At 40.5% G+C, this 20,430-nt stretch overlaps 1 protein-coding gene across 3 annotated transcripts; it reads left to right on the top strand.

The window, feature by feature from the left end:
- The first annotated feature begins 5,678 nt into the window (after nt 1–5,678).
- Nucleotides 5,679–18,622, top strand: Rbm45 (RNA binding motif protein 45). 3 transcript variants are annotated; one of them, XM_027420125.2, is made up of 10 exons: nt 5,679–6,121; nt 7,326–7,448; nt 7,865–7,991; nt 10,151–10,273; nt 11,107–11,292; nt 12,721–12,850; nt 13,003–13,090; nt 13,283–13,446; nt 15,161–15,359; nt 18,353–18,622. In XM_027420125.2, exons 1-9 carry the CDS (start codon nt 5,795–5,797, stop codon nt 15,351–15,353), a joined length of 1,461 nt encoding a protein of 486 aa, XP_027275926.1. In that variant the 5' UTR covers nt 5,679–5,794; the 3' UTR covers nt 15,354–15,359; nt 18,353–18,622. The 3 variants fall into 3 exon arrangements, with proteins under 3 accessions (XP_027275926.1, XP_027275925.1, XP_027275927.1); XM_027420124.2 differs by having other exon boundaries at nt 5,679–6,130; XM_027420126.2 differs by having other exon boundaries at nt 5,681–6,094.
- The last annotated feature ends 1,808 nt before the right edge of the window (nt 18,623–20,430 follow it).

Below are 20,430 nucleotides of genomic sequence, written 5' to 3'. Positions count from 1 at the left end.
TCCAAAGCTACACAGAGAAACCTTGTCTTGAAAAAACAAACAAACAAACAAAAAAAAAAAAACACTATGTTCAAAAGATTTCAGGTGGGGGGCTGGAGAGATGGCTCAGAGGTTAAGAGCACTGGCTGCTCTTCCAGAGGTCCTGAGTTCAATTCCCAGCAACCACATGGTGGCTCACAACCATCTGTAATGGGAATCTGGTGCCCCCTTCTGGCCTGCAGGCATAGCTGGAGGCAGAATGTTGTATATATAATAAATAAATAAAATCTTTAAAAAAATAATAATAAAAAAGATTTCAGGTAGGAATGAGGTTTCCATAGGAAAAGTTTTCATGGTACATTCTGACAAATGGTTTATCTATATATTGTCCATTTTCTGAGACTCTGAGTGAGGCTGAATTTAAAAGTAATGGCTAGAGGGTGTGGAACAGTGGCTCAGCAGTTAAGAGCACTGGCTGTTCTTCCAGGGACTCAGGTTAGAGTCTCAGCACCCATGTGGAAGCTAACTGTAACTCCTGTTTCCAAGGGAACTGATGCCCTCTTCTGGTCTCCAGAAGCACTGCATGCAGTTGGAGCACATATAAACAGGCAGGCAAAATATCAATGCACATAAAATAAATAAATCTCCTTTTAAATGTAAGTAATGGCTTAATTAATTTGGCAGAGAATATGTCAAGCAGTGGGGCATTCTTACCGAGGCTTCCACTATACTGGCTGCTTTTAGCCAGGTTTGCAGTGAGAATCAGAGGCAAAAACCTCAGGCTAAAATGACTGAAAAACTTAGCCATTTGCTAAGAAAAGCCTGGGTGCAGCTGAGGCTACAAGGCATGGTTTCCAAAGAGCTTAGTGCCTATTTTCTTTAAAGCCAAATGCTTTGTATTGCAAACAACAGTACAAGGGCAGTGGGTCTCAACCTCCCTACAGTCTCTCATGTTATGGTGACCCACAACAATATAATTATGTTGTAGTTGCTACTCTGTAACTAAAATTTTACTACTGTTATGAATCATAATGTAAACATCAGTGTTTTCTGATCCTCTTTAGGCAACCCCTATGAAAAGGCCATTCAACTCCAAAGGTTAAGAACCTTTGACCCACAGGCTAAGAACCATTGCCTTGAGGGCATTTGAAGAATTGGCCAGATCCTCCTTAGTGTTTTCCTAGGGTGGAGTGAGATGGGGTGTGGTGGGGTGGGGTGGGATGGGTGCGGAGTGCCTTTAAGGGACCATGCTTACAGTGAGTGACCTAGGAAGTTATTTCTATAGGATTCTTTTCACCCTGCTCAGCTGCCCAGGCACTGAGGGGTCACTTCAGCTAAGTCCCACTCCTTTCTATGACATAAATGTTTTTTCCATGCCACTATATATTTAAAGTATCTAATTTTATTTCATAGGTGCTCGCAGCCAAGAATTACTTTTTCCTTGAATGTTTAGAAAGTATTATATGTTTCTTTTGAGTCTAAGACTCACTGTATATGCCTGCTGGCCTTGAACTTGCAGTCTTCCTGCCTCTGTCTCCCATGTGCTGGGATTGCAGATGCATGCTGTAGAGTCAGCTTTGAATTTGGACAATGTCAGAACTGTGAAGGGACTCTTAGACATGAAATTCGGAGTTCATGTCTTTGGAGACTACTGGACATGAACTAATGCATTTTGCATTATGAGATGGCCTTGAGTGTTTGGGGGCAACAAGGGGAATGCTGTGTTTTGAGTGTGAAATGTCATCCCACAGATTCATGTACCAAATGCTTGTCACTATCTGGGGGAAAACTTTGAGAAACAGAGCCTAGCTGGGGAGTAGGTCATTAAGGACATGCCTTTCAAGAGTGTGCCTGGTGCCTGGGTCCCCTTTCCCTGCTTCCAAGAGGGGAGAAGCCTCTGCCACATGTTCCTCCTGTCATGTTGTTTTGCCTTACACCAGTCCCAAATCAGCAAAGCCGAGGGGAAGTGGTTTAAACCTCAATAGAAATATGTTAAAATGACTCTTTTCTCCCTGCAAAAAACAAGACTAATCTGTTATGATGTCATTACTGACAGGAGAAGTGCTCTAAATTGAGTGTGATGACGCTCATGTCACCTGAGTGCCCCTGGAAGAACTACCTGAGTTTTCTACCTCACTTTAACCTTGTCTTTGAGGACAAGATAAGGCTAGAAGTCGCTCTTCAGGAAGCTTGAAGAAACTGTTCGAGATGGGTAAAGGAGTACCAGACAATTTCTAACTTCATCTTAAAGCCACCTGTGTGCTCAAAGAAACACTCTAGTGCTGTGGCAGTTGGTGGCTGACATGAGATGCCTGGAATAAAGTACATAATAGAAAAATGATCTCCACTTATTCCTAGAAAAGAGGTGAACATCCCTCCCATTTATAAGTTTACCCCTCATCCAGGCCTAGGGGTTGCAGGACCGTTATCATAACCCTTTATGATGCTCAAACTTCAAAGTGAGTAGAAGGCCAGCCTGGGCTACCTAGTTGAGACTATGTCTCAAAACAAATAGTTTAAAATGGAGATGTATCTCTGTGGTAAGCCTAGTGTCAACAGAGCCCTACATTCCATCCCCAATACTGAAAAAGAAAAACAAAATCCTTTCCCTCCCTCATATCTTTTCCTATATAACACTCTGATCCCCACGAGTTGAGAGGTTCATATGCAAGTCTGCTCCCCACTTCTTTACATATTGGGCAAGAAAGAAATTTTCCTTCCCTGCTCAACTGGTGCTTAGTCTTGTTATTTGTTCCACATTTGAAGAAGGAGAAACAATCCTATTTGGTGGGAGGTGGAAGAGAGAAAATGTGATGAATATTCTAAAATATACTTAGAAGAACCATTCAAACGAGTGAATTTAGGATCACAGCTCAATATTTAAAAAAAAAAATAAATCACAAGAAAGAAACAGTCTTATATTTTAGTAATGTAAATATATGCTTCTTACTTTAATCAAATATGTGATGTTTCATACATTCGGGTGATAAGGAAAATGTTTTTCCTATAATTTCCGGTGCTTTTCTTTAAAGAAATAATACAAGCTTTAAAATTTCAGGGTTAAGAACCCTTATTCTTCTTTTACAGCCATTGTAGTTTAAGATTTCCCACTAGATGGCACTGGTGTGCAAATGGTCTTACTCATAATCTTTGCACTTCCGCACATCAGTAAAGTGATTCCATTCTTTTCCCTTGCCTTGACTGATCTTCCTAAGACAAGGGAAAGTGGAAAAACATAACAAGTTACTTCCGACAGGTAAACAGATCACCCCTTTGCAGACACAGGGTGCAATGCAAGAAGTGATTGTAACCCCTGTGTCAAATTCATTGTAACCATCCATAATTCCTGAGTCTTAGAGACCATCAGCTACACAATATAGAAGTTGGCATGGGCACTATTGTAAAGGGAAATAGAAAATTGGCTTCTCCAGTGTCTTTGTACACATGTTATTTCATTTGGTCCTTGAACCGTTAGCTCTATATAATAAATACACAAGGCTAAACTGTTAACTTCGGGAAGAGAAGAAGCGGTGGCCATTTTGCTTGCTACTTTGTCTCTTGTGTTTAGCACAGTATTCAACAAGTGATTAAAAGCCAAAAACTTAGTTTCCAAGTGTGGCAGCATCCATCTATACTTTAAAGTTCAATACCAGCTTGTGCTAGATAGTGAGACCCTGTGTCAACATAATGTCAAAGGACTGGAGATATGGCTCAGTGGTCAAGAGCACTGGTTGCTTTACCAGAGGACCAAGGTTCAATTCGTAACACACACACACACACACACACACACACACACACACACACACTGCTAAGTTCTGTTCCTGGGGATCCAATGCCCTCTTCTGACCTACACGGGTATTGTATACATGTGGCACACAGACACACATTCAGGAAAAACACTCATACATAGGATAAAAATAAATAAAAATTTCCAGAAAAAATTAAAGTTAATTGAATGAATGGGTGACTTCACTAATTATGTCTGACAACTAACTGTTCCACTTAGTATGTAGCCTTATTTTTACTCTACAGTTGAAGAGTCCAGGCTAGAACTACACAAGGAGTTTACAGGATCCGGTGACAAGATGGATCTTGTTCTACCAGCAAGTGTCTGGCTCCTGGAACACAGTTGGCACACAATAAATATGGTTGTGCTTGACTTCATAGATGCCCAGATCTTAGCAGCCCGGATATAAGCATTTCAGGAGCTGTGCTCCTAGCCCACTTTTGTGATTCTTTTTTTCTTTTCATTCCAATGCTACTAAAGGCTAACTCAGTCTTTGGTTCTAGATGTCTGTTGACCTCATCATCAAGGCTCAGTAATAAGCCCTATAAGGCATTTCCCCCAGGTGAGCAGCCATCATTTTCCCTGCTCCTGCCTCTTGCAAGTGCTTGTGGGAATTGAGCAGATCAAACAGAGGGTGGCCTCTGGGCCTGGTTCTGTTACTTGAGCCTCTTAACTTTGGGCCTAAGATTCCTCATCTCTAAAGAATGAGGCTAGGATCTCATGCCTTACAGGCTCCTTTCAGCTGTCAGGCTCTATAGTTTTAACTGTCTTAGTCAGGTTTGCATTGCTGTAAAGAGACACCATGACCATGGCAACTCTTATAAAAGAAAGCATTTAATTGGGTCTTGCTTATTGTTTCAGAGGGTTTGTCCATTGTCATCATGGTGGGAAGCATGGCTGCAGACAAGTAGATATGGCTTGGGCTTCTGAAACTCCCAAAGCCCACCCCAAGTGACATACTTCCTCCAACAAGGCCACATCCACTCAGATAAGGCTACACCTCCTCTCCAATAGCAGCACTCCTTAATGACCAAACATTCAAACATAAGAGCCTATGGGGGTCATTTCTATTCAAACCGCCACAAATTCTGTCTATAGTGACTCTAAATTGAGCTTATGGTCAAAATGGTGACAAGGACTCCCTGTTGTCATCAAAACTTCAAACTCCCCCAAGTCTTCTGTTTGACTTTTCCAAACTTCCATGTCTCTGATAAATCAGGGCAGTGACGCCTCACTGCTATTAATATCTGTCACTCTGGCCTGCCTGCAACATGAATTCTGTGAAGCAGATCTATCAAGAGTCCCTCTTATCCCCTCCCATTTCAGTAATTTTTCATTTAATGACTTTCATACTACCCTGTCATAAATATTCACTTCTCTTACGGGAACCAAGTCCAGTATCTCTCCTTTGCTCCAAGAGCCATTGCACTGGCCCTTTGTTCCTGTCACCATGAACCCTTAAGAGTGAAGTCTGCCAATTTTTTATTTATTTTTGGTTTGGTGTTTTTGTTGTTGTTTGTTTTCTTTTTGAAAATAGAGTGTTGCCCAGATGCTGGCCTCGAACTCACTATGTAGCCCGTGAGGCCTCCAATGTAGCAATCTGACAGACTGGGATAACAGGCATGTGTCACCGCATCATCCAGTTTATCTTTTAAAAGGGTGAAGAGTAATCGTTTTGTAACAACACATTCTGGGCTTAGAAGAAGCCAGAAACCAGCTTTGGGAAGGCTTGAGCATCTGGCAGGTGGGTCTTTTTGGCAACAGGGCAACCTAGCTTGCACAAACTGATTCTTGGTTTCCATGGGACTGAGATTTGGGACTGCTCAGAGTCCCCCGCGGCGCCAGGGGGCGCTGCGGAATGCTCCCGGAAGCCAGCCTCGCTCTCTGTGGGACAGCACCTGCCTCCGGGCTCTGGGCTTTCCGGAAGCGGAGCTGTGGACCCGCGGCCGCGGCGGCCGGCTGGTTGGCGGCCGGGCTGACTGAGCCGGCGGAGCCCCGCGCCTGGCTCCCTCCCCAAGGTGGAGCACCATGGAGGACTCCAGCAGCTCCGCGGGCAGCGGAGGCTTCCGCCCCGGCGTGGACAGCCTGGACGAGCCGCCCAACAGCCGCATCTTCCTGGTGATCAGCAAGTACACGTCCGAATCGGTGCTGAGGGAGCGCTTCTCGCCCTTTGGAGACATCCAGGACATCTGGGTGGTGCGCGACAAACACACCAAGGAGTCCAAGGGCGTCGCCTTCGTCAAGTTCGCCCGAAGCTCACAGGCCTGCCGGGCTATGGAGGAGATGCACGGACAGTGCCTTGGCCCCAATGACACCAAGCCCATCAAGGTGCTGCACTGGGGTGCCTACGTTAGGGTGTGTGAGGTAGAGATGCTCGGTTTGGGGGGTCTTGGGTGACGGTACCCGGGTTGGGGTAGCTGGGGTAGGGATGCCCGGGTCAGAGTGTCTGGGATAAGGGTGCCCGGGTTGGGGTTGTCTCGGGTAGAGGTGCCAGGGGTTGGGGTGTCAGCGGAGGCTAAGACGGTGTGGGTTAGGGTCTCTTCCCGCACCTTTGCTGCACCCGGGATGATGTGTATCAGGTAGTAAAGGAGTTGGAATCTGCTCCCAGGAGCTCTCCCAGGAGGAGAGGAGGAGAGGAACCCCGCCCATGCATGGGTCTGGAATGGCTAGGAGGAGAGGAACCCCGCCCTGTGGCCAAAGGAGCATCTTCCCCTGGGAACAGATTGGGTAGCCACAGCCAAGGACAGCGCAGCCATCCATGGCTGTCACTTACCATAATTCAGTTGACCCCTACCTCTTCCTGTCTATTGGGAGAACGTTTCTGACCCACCTCTCTCGGACACTTTGATTAACCTTTGCTACTAGATAATTTAGTTTTAGTGTTTTTTTTTTTCTCAAGTATTTTATTTTTACAAAGTTCAAGGGATATTACAGTACCAGCCTGTACTCACAAGATTATCAAAGTAAAATTATTTTGTGACAAGCTATGCTACAAACTAGAGAGGGGCAAACGTTTCAGGGGTTGGGGGAGTTCTGGCGTTGGTTTTACAAGAATTGGCTGGGTTGGAGTCTCTCCCACTTCTGCACCAGGATGCTGTGTATCAGATAGGGAAGGAGTTAAACCGTGTGAAAACAAGGCGAACAAGTAGTGATTCATGTCTTGTGTAGATCCAAGCCTTTATCAAAGATTGTAAACAGTTTAAACTCTAAAATTTAGACATCTATGATCTGATGGCTCCTCTGATCTCATTTTCCCCGTGGCCCCTTTTTTTCCTCTAATGTTTGCATTTTCTTGGAGCCTCTCTTGTGTCTTCCTTTGGATACTTAATTCCTGATGCATCGACTAGATTGACTTAGTCATTTATACTAATACCCCAGTTGTTAGTTGCATTTTGGTTTGTTTTTGTTTTATAGTATCTTCTTTTGGGGGGAACAGGGTCTTCCCATGTAGACTATGCTGGCTTTGAACTTAAGATCTGCTTGCCTGACTTCCTGAGTGCAGGGAGTACAGTATAGGAGTACAGTTAACATTATTCTGAGGGCTTTGTATGTTTCTTAGGTTTTCATTGCTCAGTCCCGATCATCAGGAAGTCACAGAGATGTTGAAGATGAAGAACTCACAAGAATCTTCGTTATGATACCAAAGTCCTATACAGAGGAAGACCTACGGGAGAAATTTAAGGTGTGTGTGTTCTTATCACAACTCCATTTTCAACACTGTACAGTTACTAACAACTCGCAGTAGTAGCGAGTGTCCCCTCTGCCCAGACTTCATCCTAAAGTATAGGCTGAGAAAGTAAAGTACAAAGCCAGGGTGTTTTCATTAAAACCACACAGCTAATAGGTGGTGGTGCCAAGATTTAAACCTGCTGTGCCCCCAGAACCTGCCCTGGGTCTTTAAAAATCTCAAAGCACTTCTTGGTTCTCATTTCTCTTGCCTCTCTGTAGAGTGAGTCGCAGGCCTGAGTCAGGCTGGAGCAGGTAAGCTATGTTGACTAATACTTACCATGGCCTGTGCTATGTTGACATTGTACTCATTCACGGAAAGGTTTTTCCTCCAAGTGGTTTTGTCCTAAAATTTGGCTTTAACTCTTGTAGGTGTATGGTGACATCGAGTATTGCAGCATTATTAAAAATAAAGTCACTGGAGAAAGTAAAGGTCTGGGCTACGTGCGATATTTAAAACCATCACAAGCCGCCCAAGCAATAGAAAACTGTGATAGAAGTAAGAGGTTTTTTTTTAAGTTTTGTTTTATGTGTGTGATTGTTGTGCCTGAATGTACATCTGTGTCTCACATGGATGCAGTGCCTACAGAGGCCAGAGGCCAGAGGACGAGATCAGATCTCCTGGAACTGGAGTTACCGGTGGTTGTGAGCCACTGTGTGGGTACTGGGAAGGGAAACGAGGTCCTCTGGAAGAGCAACACATGTTCCTAACCACAGAGCCATCTTTCTGTTTCCAGAAGTGTTTGTTTTTTATCCTTGCTAACGGGCCTTTTGGAAAAGAATTCTCATTATTTTAAATAAAAGGGTCTATTACTAGATTTTTGCTAAAGTTAAGTAAGTAGTGAGTAAATATATGATATTTGAATTATAAATATATGACTGAAGGATGGAAATGTTTTGGACTTATGAACTAGCCATGTGCTGAAGCCATCTTGGTGACTGAGTTGTCAAGATGAACTGAGTTATCACATAAGCAGGGGGCATACTTGGCTTGTTATTTGAATAGGGTTGGGACTTTAAAAAATACTCTGTAATTTTAAGTACTAAAAATTGATTTACATTTTAGGCTTTAAAAAATATTTTTTGTTGTGTTTTTCTTAAGACAGAGTCTTGCTATTATAGCCCAGCTTGGCCTTGAACTTGATCCTCCTGCCTCAGCCTCCTAAGTGCTGGCTTTATAGGCATATGCCACCATGCCCAACAAATCTTATTCTTTGTGTTTGTTCCTATTTGAACAAAGCCCTAACTGGGATTTAGTATTCTGACTAACATACAAATTAAGGGTAGGGCTGGTGAGATTTGCTATCACAGGTAATTTATTTGAAGCTATAGTGACAAATTATTGGACACTTTGACTTTATACCTAAAGTTGATTTTGAGAAATAAAAGGTATAGTAAGTTACTGGGATTTAGACTGTTATAAAAATCTGTATATACAGGAAAGAGTTGCTGTTGATCAGTAGAATTCTTAGGTGCCTCTAAATTCCACACGCAATTTTCTTCTTAGGTCCTTCTAAATTTCCCAGTCAGTCTTAACTGACTCCCTGTGGTATGCTCCTCAGTATGCTAAGAGGAAGATATAAATGAGGTATCTGGTAGCCCTGGCATTGAATTTTGTATCTTCTATATTGACTATCTAAGACCTAGAAAATAAAGACTAAGAGAACATTTTTAAAGGTCGAAAACAAGACCTCTTGTTTTCCATCACTTCCAAATCCCTCATACAGTCATAGTCCCTCCATAAATATTGAATGAGTTCAAGGCAGCTCGTTTATCATGTTTGCAGCTGTTGAATAATATGAATGCTATGAGTCCTTGAAATATACCTATGTATACATAGTATGGTTAAGCATTTTGATTTAGAAGGTTTGTAGAACCTTCCCATTTTGTGTAGGGGTCTGGGGAGGGTGCACATGAAGGCAAGATACTGGCTTACCGACCTTGTTTTTTTGTGGAGGTGGTTCTCACTAAACCTGGAGCTCACCAGTTGTCTAGCCTGATCTCCTCCTCTACCTCCCCAATGCTGGAATTACAGACATGCCTGGCCTCATGTGGCTTTCTGTGTGGGTGTTGGAGATCTGCAGTTAGATACCCATGCTTGCATGGGGAGCACTTGACTCACTGACCTGACTCCTCCCTCGCCCTCTTCCACTTTCTGAAGCTAATCCTTAGACCCCTAAGTATGAACTCTTGATCTAGAACAAGGGGACTGGTTACAGAGCTTCCGTGATTAACTGAAGATGTAACTTAAAAACAGGCAGAGAAGTTAGCTTGCAAGAAAACATGCTAAGCACATATAAAGGAAGCAGGTTGGTAATAGGCTAAATGTGAAGATGCCCAGTGGAGTTTTGATCCTAAGGAAACTGGGAAAATAGGTAATACCATCTTTTGGGAGGATGGCACAGCATGGCTGACCTTTCATTTCTGTATTAGTTGATCTTTACTTGGGGGTTCTTGGTTTGTTTTTCTGTTCTCATTTATATATTTTATTTTATTTATTTGTCCTTTACCATGAAACAAAGAAGTAGGTCTGATGAAAATGGTCACCATGTAGAGGCTGTTTTGTATAGTTATATTTCTGAAACCAGGTCAGACCCTCAAAACCAAATATGTTAAATTTGCTATGAAACTTGAAAATTCATGGCTTCTCATTTTCAGGTTTCAGAGCACTCTTGGCTGAACCTAAAAATAAAGTACCTGAGTCCCCAGAACAAGATTATTACAGTAGCATGAGGCAAGAGGCTTTGGGGCATGAACCGAGAGTAAATCTGTTTCCCTTCGGTGAGTAGACCGCCTTTATCTTTACATTAGCAGCATGGTAAGTATATGTGATCCAATTTAATTTTTTGTCAGCAACTTGAAAAATCTTTCCTAATGAATGAAAATCTTACATGCAAGATTTGTTTTGTTTTTTCCTGGGAAGTTGGTCAGTACTTCTAATATCCTTAATACTTAACCCTTATTTTGTTCAACTTATTTCCAGTATAGATGTCTCTGGCTAGCTGCACATTATCTACAAACTATCCTGTGTGTCTACTACCTTTGCATGTGTGTGAATTCTGCTTTTGTGCAGCCAACCAAAAGCATAAATTTTTTACACAAATATCCCTTCAGTATGCTACCTTAAAGTTTGGTTTACAGAGAGGAGAATAGCAAAAGTAGATGCTAGAAAAGGGTGAGGGGAAATGATGAAATCAAGGTGCCTGGATGTCATTGGCTTAGCTTTTCAGATAAAATTCCTGCCATGTTTTACAGTTTTATATACTCAACTCCTTCCTGTGGTATTTAACTAGACATTTCTGTAGTTCTGTGTTGAAGTTTAGTAAGGAGTGGGTGAAGGTGTTTTCTTGTCATTGCTTCTTTATGCTTGTAGACTACTACAGTACTGCAAAGTAGGGGCGATAGATGTGATCAAAACACATTGGATACATGTATGAAATTCTCAGAGATAAATTAAAAATGTATTTCTAAAAAGAATACAACAAAATACAGTGTCTTTGTTCAGTATAGTACATTTTAAATATCCTTTACAAAATGTTTACATGAATTTTTAATGTATGATTTACTTTTGTGTGTGTGTGTGTGTGTGTGTGTGTATGTATGTATGTATATAGTTGGGGAACAACAATCTGAATTTTCAAGTTTTGACAAGAGTGACAGCAGAAGTCAGGAAGCTATCTCTAAACGCCTGTCAGTTGTCTCAAGAGTCCCCTTCACGGAAGAACAGCTCTTCAGCATTTTTGACATAGTCCCAGGACTGGAGTATTGTGAGGTTCAGCGAGATCCTTATTCGAATTATGGTAAAATAATTGTTTTGCTGTTAAGTTTACTGTGTTTTATTAAAGTAGTTTTTACCCATGACACATCCTTATACTGTTTATGTTGCAGGAAGTTTATATTTTATGTTTTCTAGTTTTTTTAATTCTTTTGATAACAAACATGTTGCTTGTACAGTGATTATTTTTACAATGCCATTTTGTTCAGGTATATCATGTACTTTAAGCTCATTGCTACCTATTACCCTCTCCTGTTCCTTTTTTCCTACCTTATATTTAAAATCCAAAGATACCTTAATAAATAAATTCCCAAGAATGTATAAATAAATACATTCCTTATAAATGCCATTCACCTAAAAATAACTCACAAAATAAAGGACTCTATATCGCATTGTACAACAACAGTGCCTCGGGCTAGGGTCTGTTTTTTCCCTTTGGATTAATGCTAGCAAAATTATAAAATGCTTGCCGTTTCTTGCTCATTCATCTGCAAGTCTTTTTCTTAAACTGTCTTGCCTTTTAAGTGCTCTGCATCTCTGTGCATTCTCAGATTTGCAGTAGAAGCAATGTGTATTAGTTACAACCAAGACATTCCCCACTGGCATGTCAGTAAGTATTCTGAGCCAGGCAGTACCTTAGCTGAGGTTCCCCCTCCCCAGGTGACTCTATGTTGTGTCAAGTTGATAATAAAAAGTAATCTGTACATACAATTTGATTTACACAAGAATATGATTTTGTGTTTTTCCCCAAAGTGGGTTATGAAAACCTTCTGGTTGTGTCACAGGCTCCTAGGCTCAAAGATAAAACCTCCCCACCCCTCAGGGCCGCCTCTTTAATTGAAAGCTATCCCCAGAGCTGGAATCTTAACAAAGGAATGTGAAATGGGCAACTTGCAGCCTAAGACCCTGTCACCATCCTGCTGTTTTTCCTATGTACCACCTCCTCCGCTCTTCCAACTACTGAGTATACAGTATAGTAGGGAAAACTCCCAATTTCAAAGAATTAAGAGTTTCAGTTTTTGTGTATATTGATGTTCTGTAAGAAAATTTAAGCTGGGCCTGGTGGTGAGTGCCTGTAGTCCCAGTCCTCACTGGGACGCAGAGGTAGTGGAATTGCAAGTTAAAGGCCAATGGCTTGGTCTATATAGTGAGATCCCGCTAAGAAAAAGGGATGGGGGGGGGAATCTTAAAATTCAATTCATTAGATGGAATATATGCTGATACTACATTTTCATAAAGTACTATGTTTCTGTTTTACCAAGATTTGACTTACACTTCACTGCCTACAAATAATGTTGTGTATGTACTTAACAGAGCTTTGTTCTCTGCTCTTTGATTTTGTATTTGCTAGTTGTGTGATAATAACCAAAGTTCAGTATTTTTTGCCTTCAAGTACATTATAACTCAGGCCTTAAAGACACCTCCATCTACTGCCTTTTCCATTTCTGTATAGGTCATGGTGTGGTTCAGTATTTTAATGTAGCATCTGCTGTTTATGCAAAATACAAATTGCATGGATTCCAGTACCCCCCTGGGAATCGGATAGGTGTTTCCTTCCTGGATGACGGAAGTAATTCGGCAGAGTAAGTACCATTCCAGGAATGTCCTAGCCAAGCTGTGGCTTGAAGAATAAAAATAAACAGTTAACCTCAGGTGAGCAAGTCATTTCCAACAAACTACTATTAAGATGCTGAATATTTCTAATTTTCTGTAAGTTGTCGATTGTTGTTTCCAGTCTCATCAGAAAAATGGCCACACAGATGGTGGCGTCCCAGCTCGCATCAATGGTGTGGAGTAACCCAAGTCAGCAGCAGCAGTTTCTGGTAAGTAGGTAAAAGTGTGACCTCTGTAATACAGGAAACAAATAATACGGCATTTGTTGATTACTGAAGAAAGAACATTTTCATAGCTGTTGTAAAAGACCACATGGGTGCTGGGACACACTTTCAGCTGTTGGCTCCAAGTCCCTGAAGAACAATCTTATCTCTCTCCCTTTGTGCCTAACTCTTCCACAGCAATTTGGAGGAAGTTCTGGGTCACAGTTGCCTCAAATCCAGACAGATGTTGTACTTCCATCCTGCAAAAAGAAAGCCCCTCCCGAAACGCCTGTGAAAGAAAGACTTTTTATCGTGTTTAACCCTCATCCATTACCATTAGACGTGTTGGAGGATATATTCTGGTAAGATTCACTTCTACAAAGCTACACCTTGGTAGCTGTAAACAATGCACTTAAGCAAGGAACCGCCATCCTCATGATCCTGCCACTGAGAGATGACCTGTTCTGAGGTTTGCAAGACTCCTTATTGATCTTTTCAATTTATGGTCATTTCCCTTGTCAGGCACATATCCTAACCTCTACACAGAATTTCCCAGGTTTGTTGTTGTGTTTGCTTTTGTGTTTTGAGACATAAGACATGCAGGATGGTTTTTAAAAGCTGCAGGTGTGGAATGACAAATCACTTGTCTCTTAGGAGTAGATCCATTTACATAAACCTGTCTTCACATTCCATTTCCTTCATGTCGTAATACAGTCCAACAGTTTACTAAATGCCTTACATTTGCCTGGCACTCGGTTAGATCCTGAGGATTATGTCAAATAGAGCAAATCACTTGGCTATAGGGGATAATATAAAGGAAAGAGGAGGAAAAAATTTTACCTATTTTTTATTTTAATATAACTTTTTATGACTACCCTAGCTTTTTTTTTTTTTTTTTTTAACCCTACCTGGTTTTTGTTTGTTTTGTTTTTTGGTTTTTTTTGTTTTGGGGTTTTGGTTTTTGTTTTTGTTTTGACATTTTCCTTTTGCCTACTAAGAATATTAATGAGTTAAGCAAGTTAGAAACATGTTAAATATCCACTCAGAATATCAGGCGTGTGGTGATAGTATGCTGGCCTTTATATAACTGATTAATTTAGCTAAAGGTTTTGTTTTATTTTGCTCTTGAGCTACTTCTCTGTGCTAGGCAGCCACTGGGCTGGAGTGCTAAAGTATGATATAAACAAAACTGTTTATTACATTAACAAGACATTAAGTATACAGAGCAGCAGTGGTACCACAGAAATTCTGAGATTTCTCTTTTAAGCAAGGTTTTGATAGGACCTGCAGGATAAACCTAGTTTTGCCAGAGGAGAAGGTTGGGGTGTGTTATTGTTTTGTTTAAAAAGAAGAAAAGAGAAATTTCTGAGACATGAGACTTAAGACTATAAGTTTATTATAAGGCCCGAATGGGGAGACTAAGAAGAGGAACAGGGGTAAATGGCTGACCGCCATGGCCGGTCGCCATAGAGAGACAGAGCGGGGAAACAGAGACGGGAGAGCACACAGAGAGAGAGACAGACAGAGAGAGCGTAAAGGGGCAGGGGCTTATCTTTTAAAGGGGTCCTCTGCACCTGCGTGCAGACTTCTTTCCCATGGAACCTTGGGCTGACCAGGGTATTGCCTGAGTGGATTCCACCAGGTAACAGGGGCAGGCCAGAATAATGCCTGAACCTTTCAGAGTGTAGTTTGAGTTTTGGAGGTTTTGTTTGTTTTCCTGCCAGAGGAATATAAAAAGAGATTGTTTGGAAGCAGACTTAGAGATTGTGTGTGTGGGGGGGGGGGGGTGTCCAAAGCTGGAGAAGCCAGTGACTGTCCTGTAAGCTAAGTTCATTCTTACTTGGGAGGTGAGGTGAGACTATTGTTAGAGGGAGGAACAGATAAAGATGCGGTTGGTGAGGAAGGAGGCCTGGAGAGCTAAGAGAATAGCTGAAGGAGCTGTTTCGCAGTACCTGGCAAGCAGTTAGATGTTGGCCATAGACAGGCATTGGGAAAGAATCTAGACCCGTGTTTAGAATGTACTGAGAGCATCCATCTGTCTCTGATGCTTTCTTTGTTTTTTTTACTTTGTTCCAGTCGTTTTGGTAACCTGATAGAAGTTTACCTTGTGTCAGGAAAAAATGTGGGCTACGTCAAGTATGCAGATAGAATGAGCGCCAACGATGCAATCTCAACCCTGCATGGGAAAATTCTGAATGGAGTCCGACTGAAAGTCATGCTGGCAGACTCGCCACGAGAAGAACCCAAAAAGAGGCAGAGAACTTACTGAGTCTCGGTAAGTGTGTCTTCCCCACTAGCGAAGGAGTATAACAGGAATGTCTGTAAGTACTTTACTTGTGAGCTTTCCTTGGGGGACTCTAGTTACAACCTTGTTGGCTTAAACCTTAGGAAAGCCAGGTTGTTTTTTTGTTTTTTTGTTTGTTTGTTTTTAATTTAAAAAATTTGTTTAAACTCGGGACTGGGGAGATGGCGCAGCAGCTATGGGCTTGCTGCTCTTCCAGAGGACATATGTCAGGCTTCCCGTAACCACCTGTATGTACCTAAAGCTCTAGAGCAATCCAATGCCTCTTCTGAACTCTAAGCACATTCTGTCATGTCTACATACCCACAGACAGACACCTAAATCCATACACATAAATAATAAAATGTGCCTTTAAAAAGTAATCTCCGACTTCTTACTAATGAAAAACAGTGTGAAATAATATATATTTTTGGAACTTTTAAACCTAAATATTGGTGTCTTTCTGAACTCAACTCAATCTTCTATGTCTTTGGTGGGTTTCTCTATGAATTAAAGGGATACATCATCTTTAGATTTTTTTACTCTAATGAATTCTGAGTTTTAGGGACAATCCATTTCCTGTTTCCTACACTCATCATGCTCCCAGCCTTGCTCTATGTCAGGTGTATCCAATTCTGACTGCTACTAGGAGCTAGTAACTGTCAGATTTAATCCTGTAGGTCTGGCCACTGTAGACCCTTCTTTTGTAAAGCAAAGGAAGTCATTTGTTCCTCCTTTTTAGGAGTCATGTGACAGGGGAAATGCCCTCTGGGCCCATAGAAATAATCCTACTTTAAAAATGCTTTTAAATGTTTTATTTAATGACAGAATCCACACCCATTACACTAAACAGTTGGCAGTTTAGCTCTAAACCAGTGAAAGAGAATTAACAACTAATTGTTATTAATTTAACTCTGTTTAAGTGAACAGTCCTTTAAAGTATTCTGCAAAAATTACACTTACCCCTGTGTCTAAATATTTTAGCTTATAGGTTGACAATTACTGCTTTTGTTCAGGGGATCTTTGCCCTTTCAAGGGGTAGTAATATTAACTTCCTAGTACAGAAAAATGTGCAAAGTACTCTCGTGGTTGAGCCTTTTCTAATGATAATTTACATTTTAGAGGGAATTATTGGCTTATAATCTCAGCACTCAGGAGACTGGAGCAGAAATACTGACTGAGGGTAATGTGAATCCATGGGGAAGCATGGGAGAGAGTGTGAATGAGCATGAAGCAGAAGGTTTGGACTAGATCCACCTCTGATTCTTAAATCTGCATAGATCCATTCACTTTTTGGAAGCATGGTTTTTTGCTAGGTTTCTTGTAAGGTACAGAGACAGCAGAATTCCTGATAAAATGAAAGAAAGGCTTTGTAAATGTGAACAAAATCTCATATTTATGGATTTAGTAGAGCCTTTCAGATGTCATCTCATCCAGTGGTCAGTAAAAGCTTGATGGTGCACAACTACCTCCCTACCAGCTCGCTTTAAAATATGGCAGCTTCACCTTCATAGTGCTGTGCATTCCTCTGGCTTCCTAATTAAAGAAACTGCACAGTTTTCAGCATGGCTAGCAATCAAAGTGTAAATATGTCCCTTTCCCATTATGGAATTTTGATACATAGTCAGGGCAGAGATCAACTTGAAAATTGTGACTTGGTTACAATAGAAATTGTATATAATTTAGATGTTTTCTAATTGCACCATGACAATTATTTTTGCAGTACATCCTCCTGTTTATCTTAGATATCACAGTGAGATTTTCTACCTTTGGGGGTACATTTAGTAATTATATTGGCCAAGTTCATTGACCTGAACCTCTAGTTGCATTTCTTAGGAGACTGAAGCAGGAGACCCATAAATTCAAGAGCTTAAGGCGAGCCTGGAAGACTTAATGACACCCTATCTCAGAAAATTAATTAACTTTTCTTAAGGTTCAACTTAGTACTATGATAGACCTCTCATATTTTACATGATTGTGACAGGACTAATTTCTTTGGTGTGCTTGGTACAATGGCTCTTTTTTTTTTCAAATTAGGAACAAGCTTGCTTCAGATGTCAATCCCTTCTCCCTCTCCCTCCCCCCCCCCAACATCCCACCTGCCCCTAGCCATCCCCCCTCCACTCCCCAGGCAGGGTAAGGCCCTCAAAAGGGGCTCCCCAAAGTCTACCACATCATCCTGGGCCAGGCCTAGGCCCTTCCCCATGAGTCCAGGTCAAGAGAGCATCCCTTCACATGGTATGGGCTCTCAAAATCTTTTTTTTTTTTTAAGACCTTACATATTTAATACAGTGCGTAACCCAGTACAAATGGAAAAAAATTAAGTTCAACATTTCTAGACTAATATGGCTGTTAATTTTTGTACTATGCCAACTCAACACGGTAAACTGGGATACTTTTCTCCAAAGTTGACAGCACAGCTAAAGTTTCCAAAAATTTAAATTATATATATATATATATATATATATATATATATATTAAAAGACCAATAATGGCAGTATGTTATGCATCAATAGCAGCAACAGCTTTTCCAGGTTCTGCAGTCATTTGAACAAAAGGTACAATGGCTCTTGAATGCTGGTTGCTTTTGTTTCTGAGGAATAAGCCTGGGACTAAATGACCGACACCTAAGAAATAAACTGGTCAAGAGTCAATAGTGAAAGTAGTTGAGCTCTATTTTGAGATGAGTCTTGTGTTTATAATATATTTCTCTTTCTATTTGAGGAAAATAGAAATTTTAATATTTCACAGCATCTGGTTTTAAGTTAATTCACAGAACTTTCCCTCTAGAAATCCAGTACCTGCTGGCATCGACTCTAAGTAAGTTTTTTTTTTTTTTTTTTTTTTTTTTTTCTTGGCATTTATAATAGAACAGATCAGACTGGCTCTATAGAAGTTAAAGAATTCCTGAGTTTGGGAATACTAAATACAATGGCTATTCCCTTTCAGGTGATGATTTTCATACTTGTATTGTGTTCTTTCTACAGAACAAAGACTAACTAATGACATAATCCTGAGCTGACTGACTGAAAAATGTGACTGGACGAACTCCCTGTGGACAGTTGACAGCTTTTTTTTCTTTTTAACATATCTGATAGTCTACACACCATTGCTTGTCTGGGATTGCTGACCTTAATGATAAAACTAAGATAGTAGTTGTTTCCTAGAAGAAAATGTTATGAAAAGCAAAAATAAAGCTTCCTTAGAGAAATGTATTGTCTTGTATAGCAGAAATAAAGTTTGCTTTAATAACTAAATCATGACTTATTTATGTGAAAGACAAGAATGAAAAATAGTAATAGGTGGTATTTAGAATTTAAGTGGCATGTTTCATTGATTTTGAGATGTGTATTTTCACATTTTAATATCTGTGAAAGTAAAAACATGTCCATTGTATAAAAGAGTGTGATTGGCGGTCTCTTCCCAGTGAGACATGAAATAAAGGTGTGTCTTTCAGCCATTTGCATCTTAGAGATAGTGAAACAAGCTACACACTCAATCCACACAGTCACTGTTGACTCTGCAATGATACAAGCACAAGACATTTCACTAGGAAGAGTGTGGTGCTGTGTATTTATTGCTAGACCAAAAATTTTTGGTAGTTTTGTGAGCATATTTTAGGATTATAAAGTGCCAATGACTTTAAAATCTAGAGGGGTTGTTTTGTTTTGTTAAGATGGGGTTGTCATTTGTCATGTAATAATAGGCTGACCTGGAACCCCTGAATCTCCTGCCTCTACTTTCCAAGTGCTAGGATTATAGGTCTAGGCTATCACGCTTGACTTCAGTGTAAATAGTATCAGTGGTGTTGAGAGAATGGACATTTTTTCATTTATAAATATAGAAACATAATGACCACTCCAAAAAATGTGATATGCAAACAATTATCACAACAGACTGATAGAAGATGGACTCATTTTGAAATGAAAATAAAAATTAAGAAGCTAGCAGGTATGGTATATCATATCTGTAATCACAGCATTTAAGAGGTTGAGGCAGGAAGGTTGCTATGCATTTGAAGCTAGCCTAGGGTTGAGATCCTTTCAAACAAAACAAGAAAATAATTACTAAAAAATACTTTGTATTTTGAAAATTCAAGAACAAAAATTTATCAGCTCTGAGAAAGACTAAATCAAGCACTTGGCAACTTAAAACAAGGTATAATGATTTATAGCTGTTAAAACATTGCTTAATTACCTCCTCATTATGCCTGTCACATCCCAAGTTAAACTACAAATAAGGAAAACTCAAATACAGGGAGCACAAAAGAATATTTAAAACCTGGACATTTCTCTGTTGAAAACTTAAAATCCTTTCTTCGGATCAGTAGTTTTTATAAATGTAGATAGACTTTCAACTGATCTTTCCAGGCAGAAACTGAGCCAGTATTTTTCTATGCCAGGAGCCATGTTTTCGTAAGAGACAGTGCTTTCTGGGGGAAATGAAGAGCTGAAGTAAAGAAAACAGAGGATTCATTACCAACAGATTCATTCCTCCCTAACTTACTTCCTATACACAGTTCAATTTTCATGGATTGAAATTAAATTATTTACGATCTGTCTGGCATTTCAGTTATGTTTGAGTTCCCTCAAAAATATTCCTATCCAGGTGTTTATACCATGTAAAAATAGCACATTTTTTAAAGATTTTATTCATTTATTATGTATACAGTGTTCCTCCTGTGTGCTAGAAGAAGGCACCAGGTTTCATTACAGATGGTTGGGAGCCACCATGTGGTTGCTGGAATTTGAACTCAAGACCTCTGGAAGAGCCATCAGTGCTCTCAACCTCTGAGCTATCTCTCCAGCACCAAAATAGCATATTTTTTAAACAAAGGAAGCTTCCTATATCTTTCTGGAGTGCCTAATACTTCTGGCTAATCCTCATAGAGATAAAATCCAGCATCTTACAGTTTTCATCTGTTGTTCTGTGTGTTTCTCTGCAGCCCACATGGAAGCTGATTCTTTTCTTTGGTTGTCATACTCCTTCCTATCCTCCAGGTTTCCCAGTGTGCTCCTGGGCCTACATTCTCAGTTCTTTGTAGGTGATGTGGTTTGAACAAAAA

The sequence above is a fragment of the Cricetulus griseus genome, chromosome 6 (genome assembly GCF_003668045.3).
Source record: "Cricetulus griseus strain 17A/GY chromosome 6, alternate assembly CriGri-PICRH-1.0, whole genome shotgun sequence".
NCBI classification, from domain to species: Eukaryota; Metazoa; Chordata; class Mammalia; order Rodentia; family Cricetidae; genus Cricetulus; species Cricetulus griseus.
Note: the sequence above shows the minus strand (reverse complement) of the source record. Positions and strands in the feature narration are given on the sequence as shown.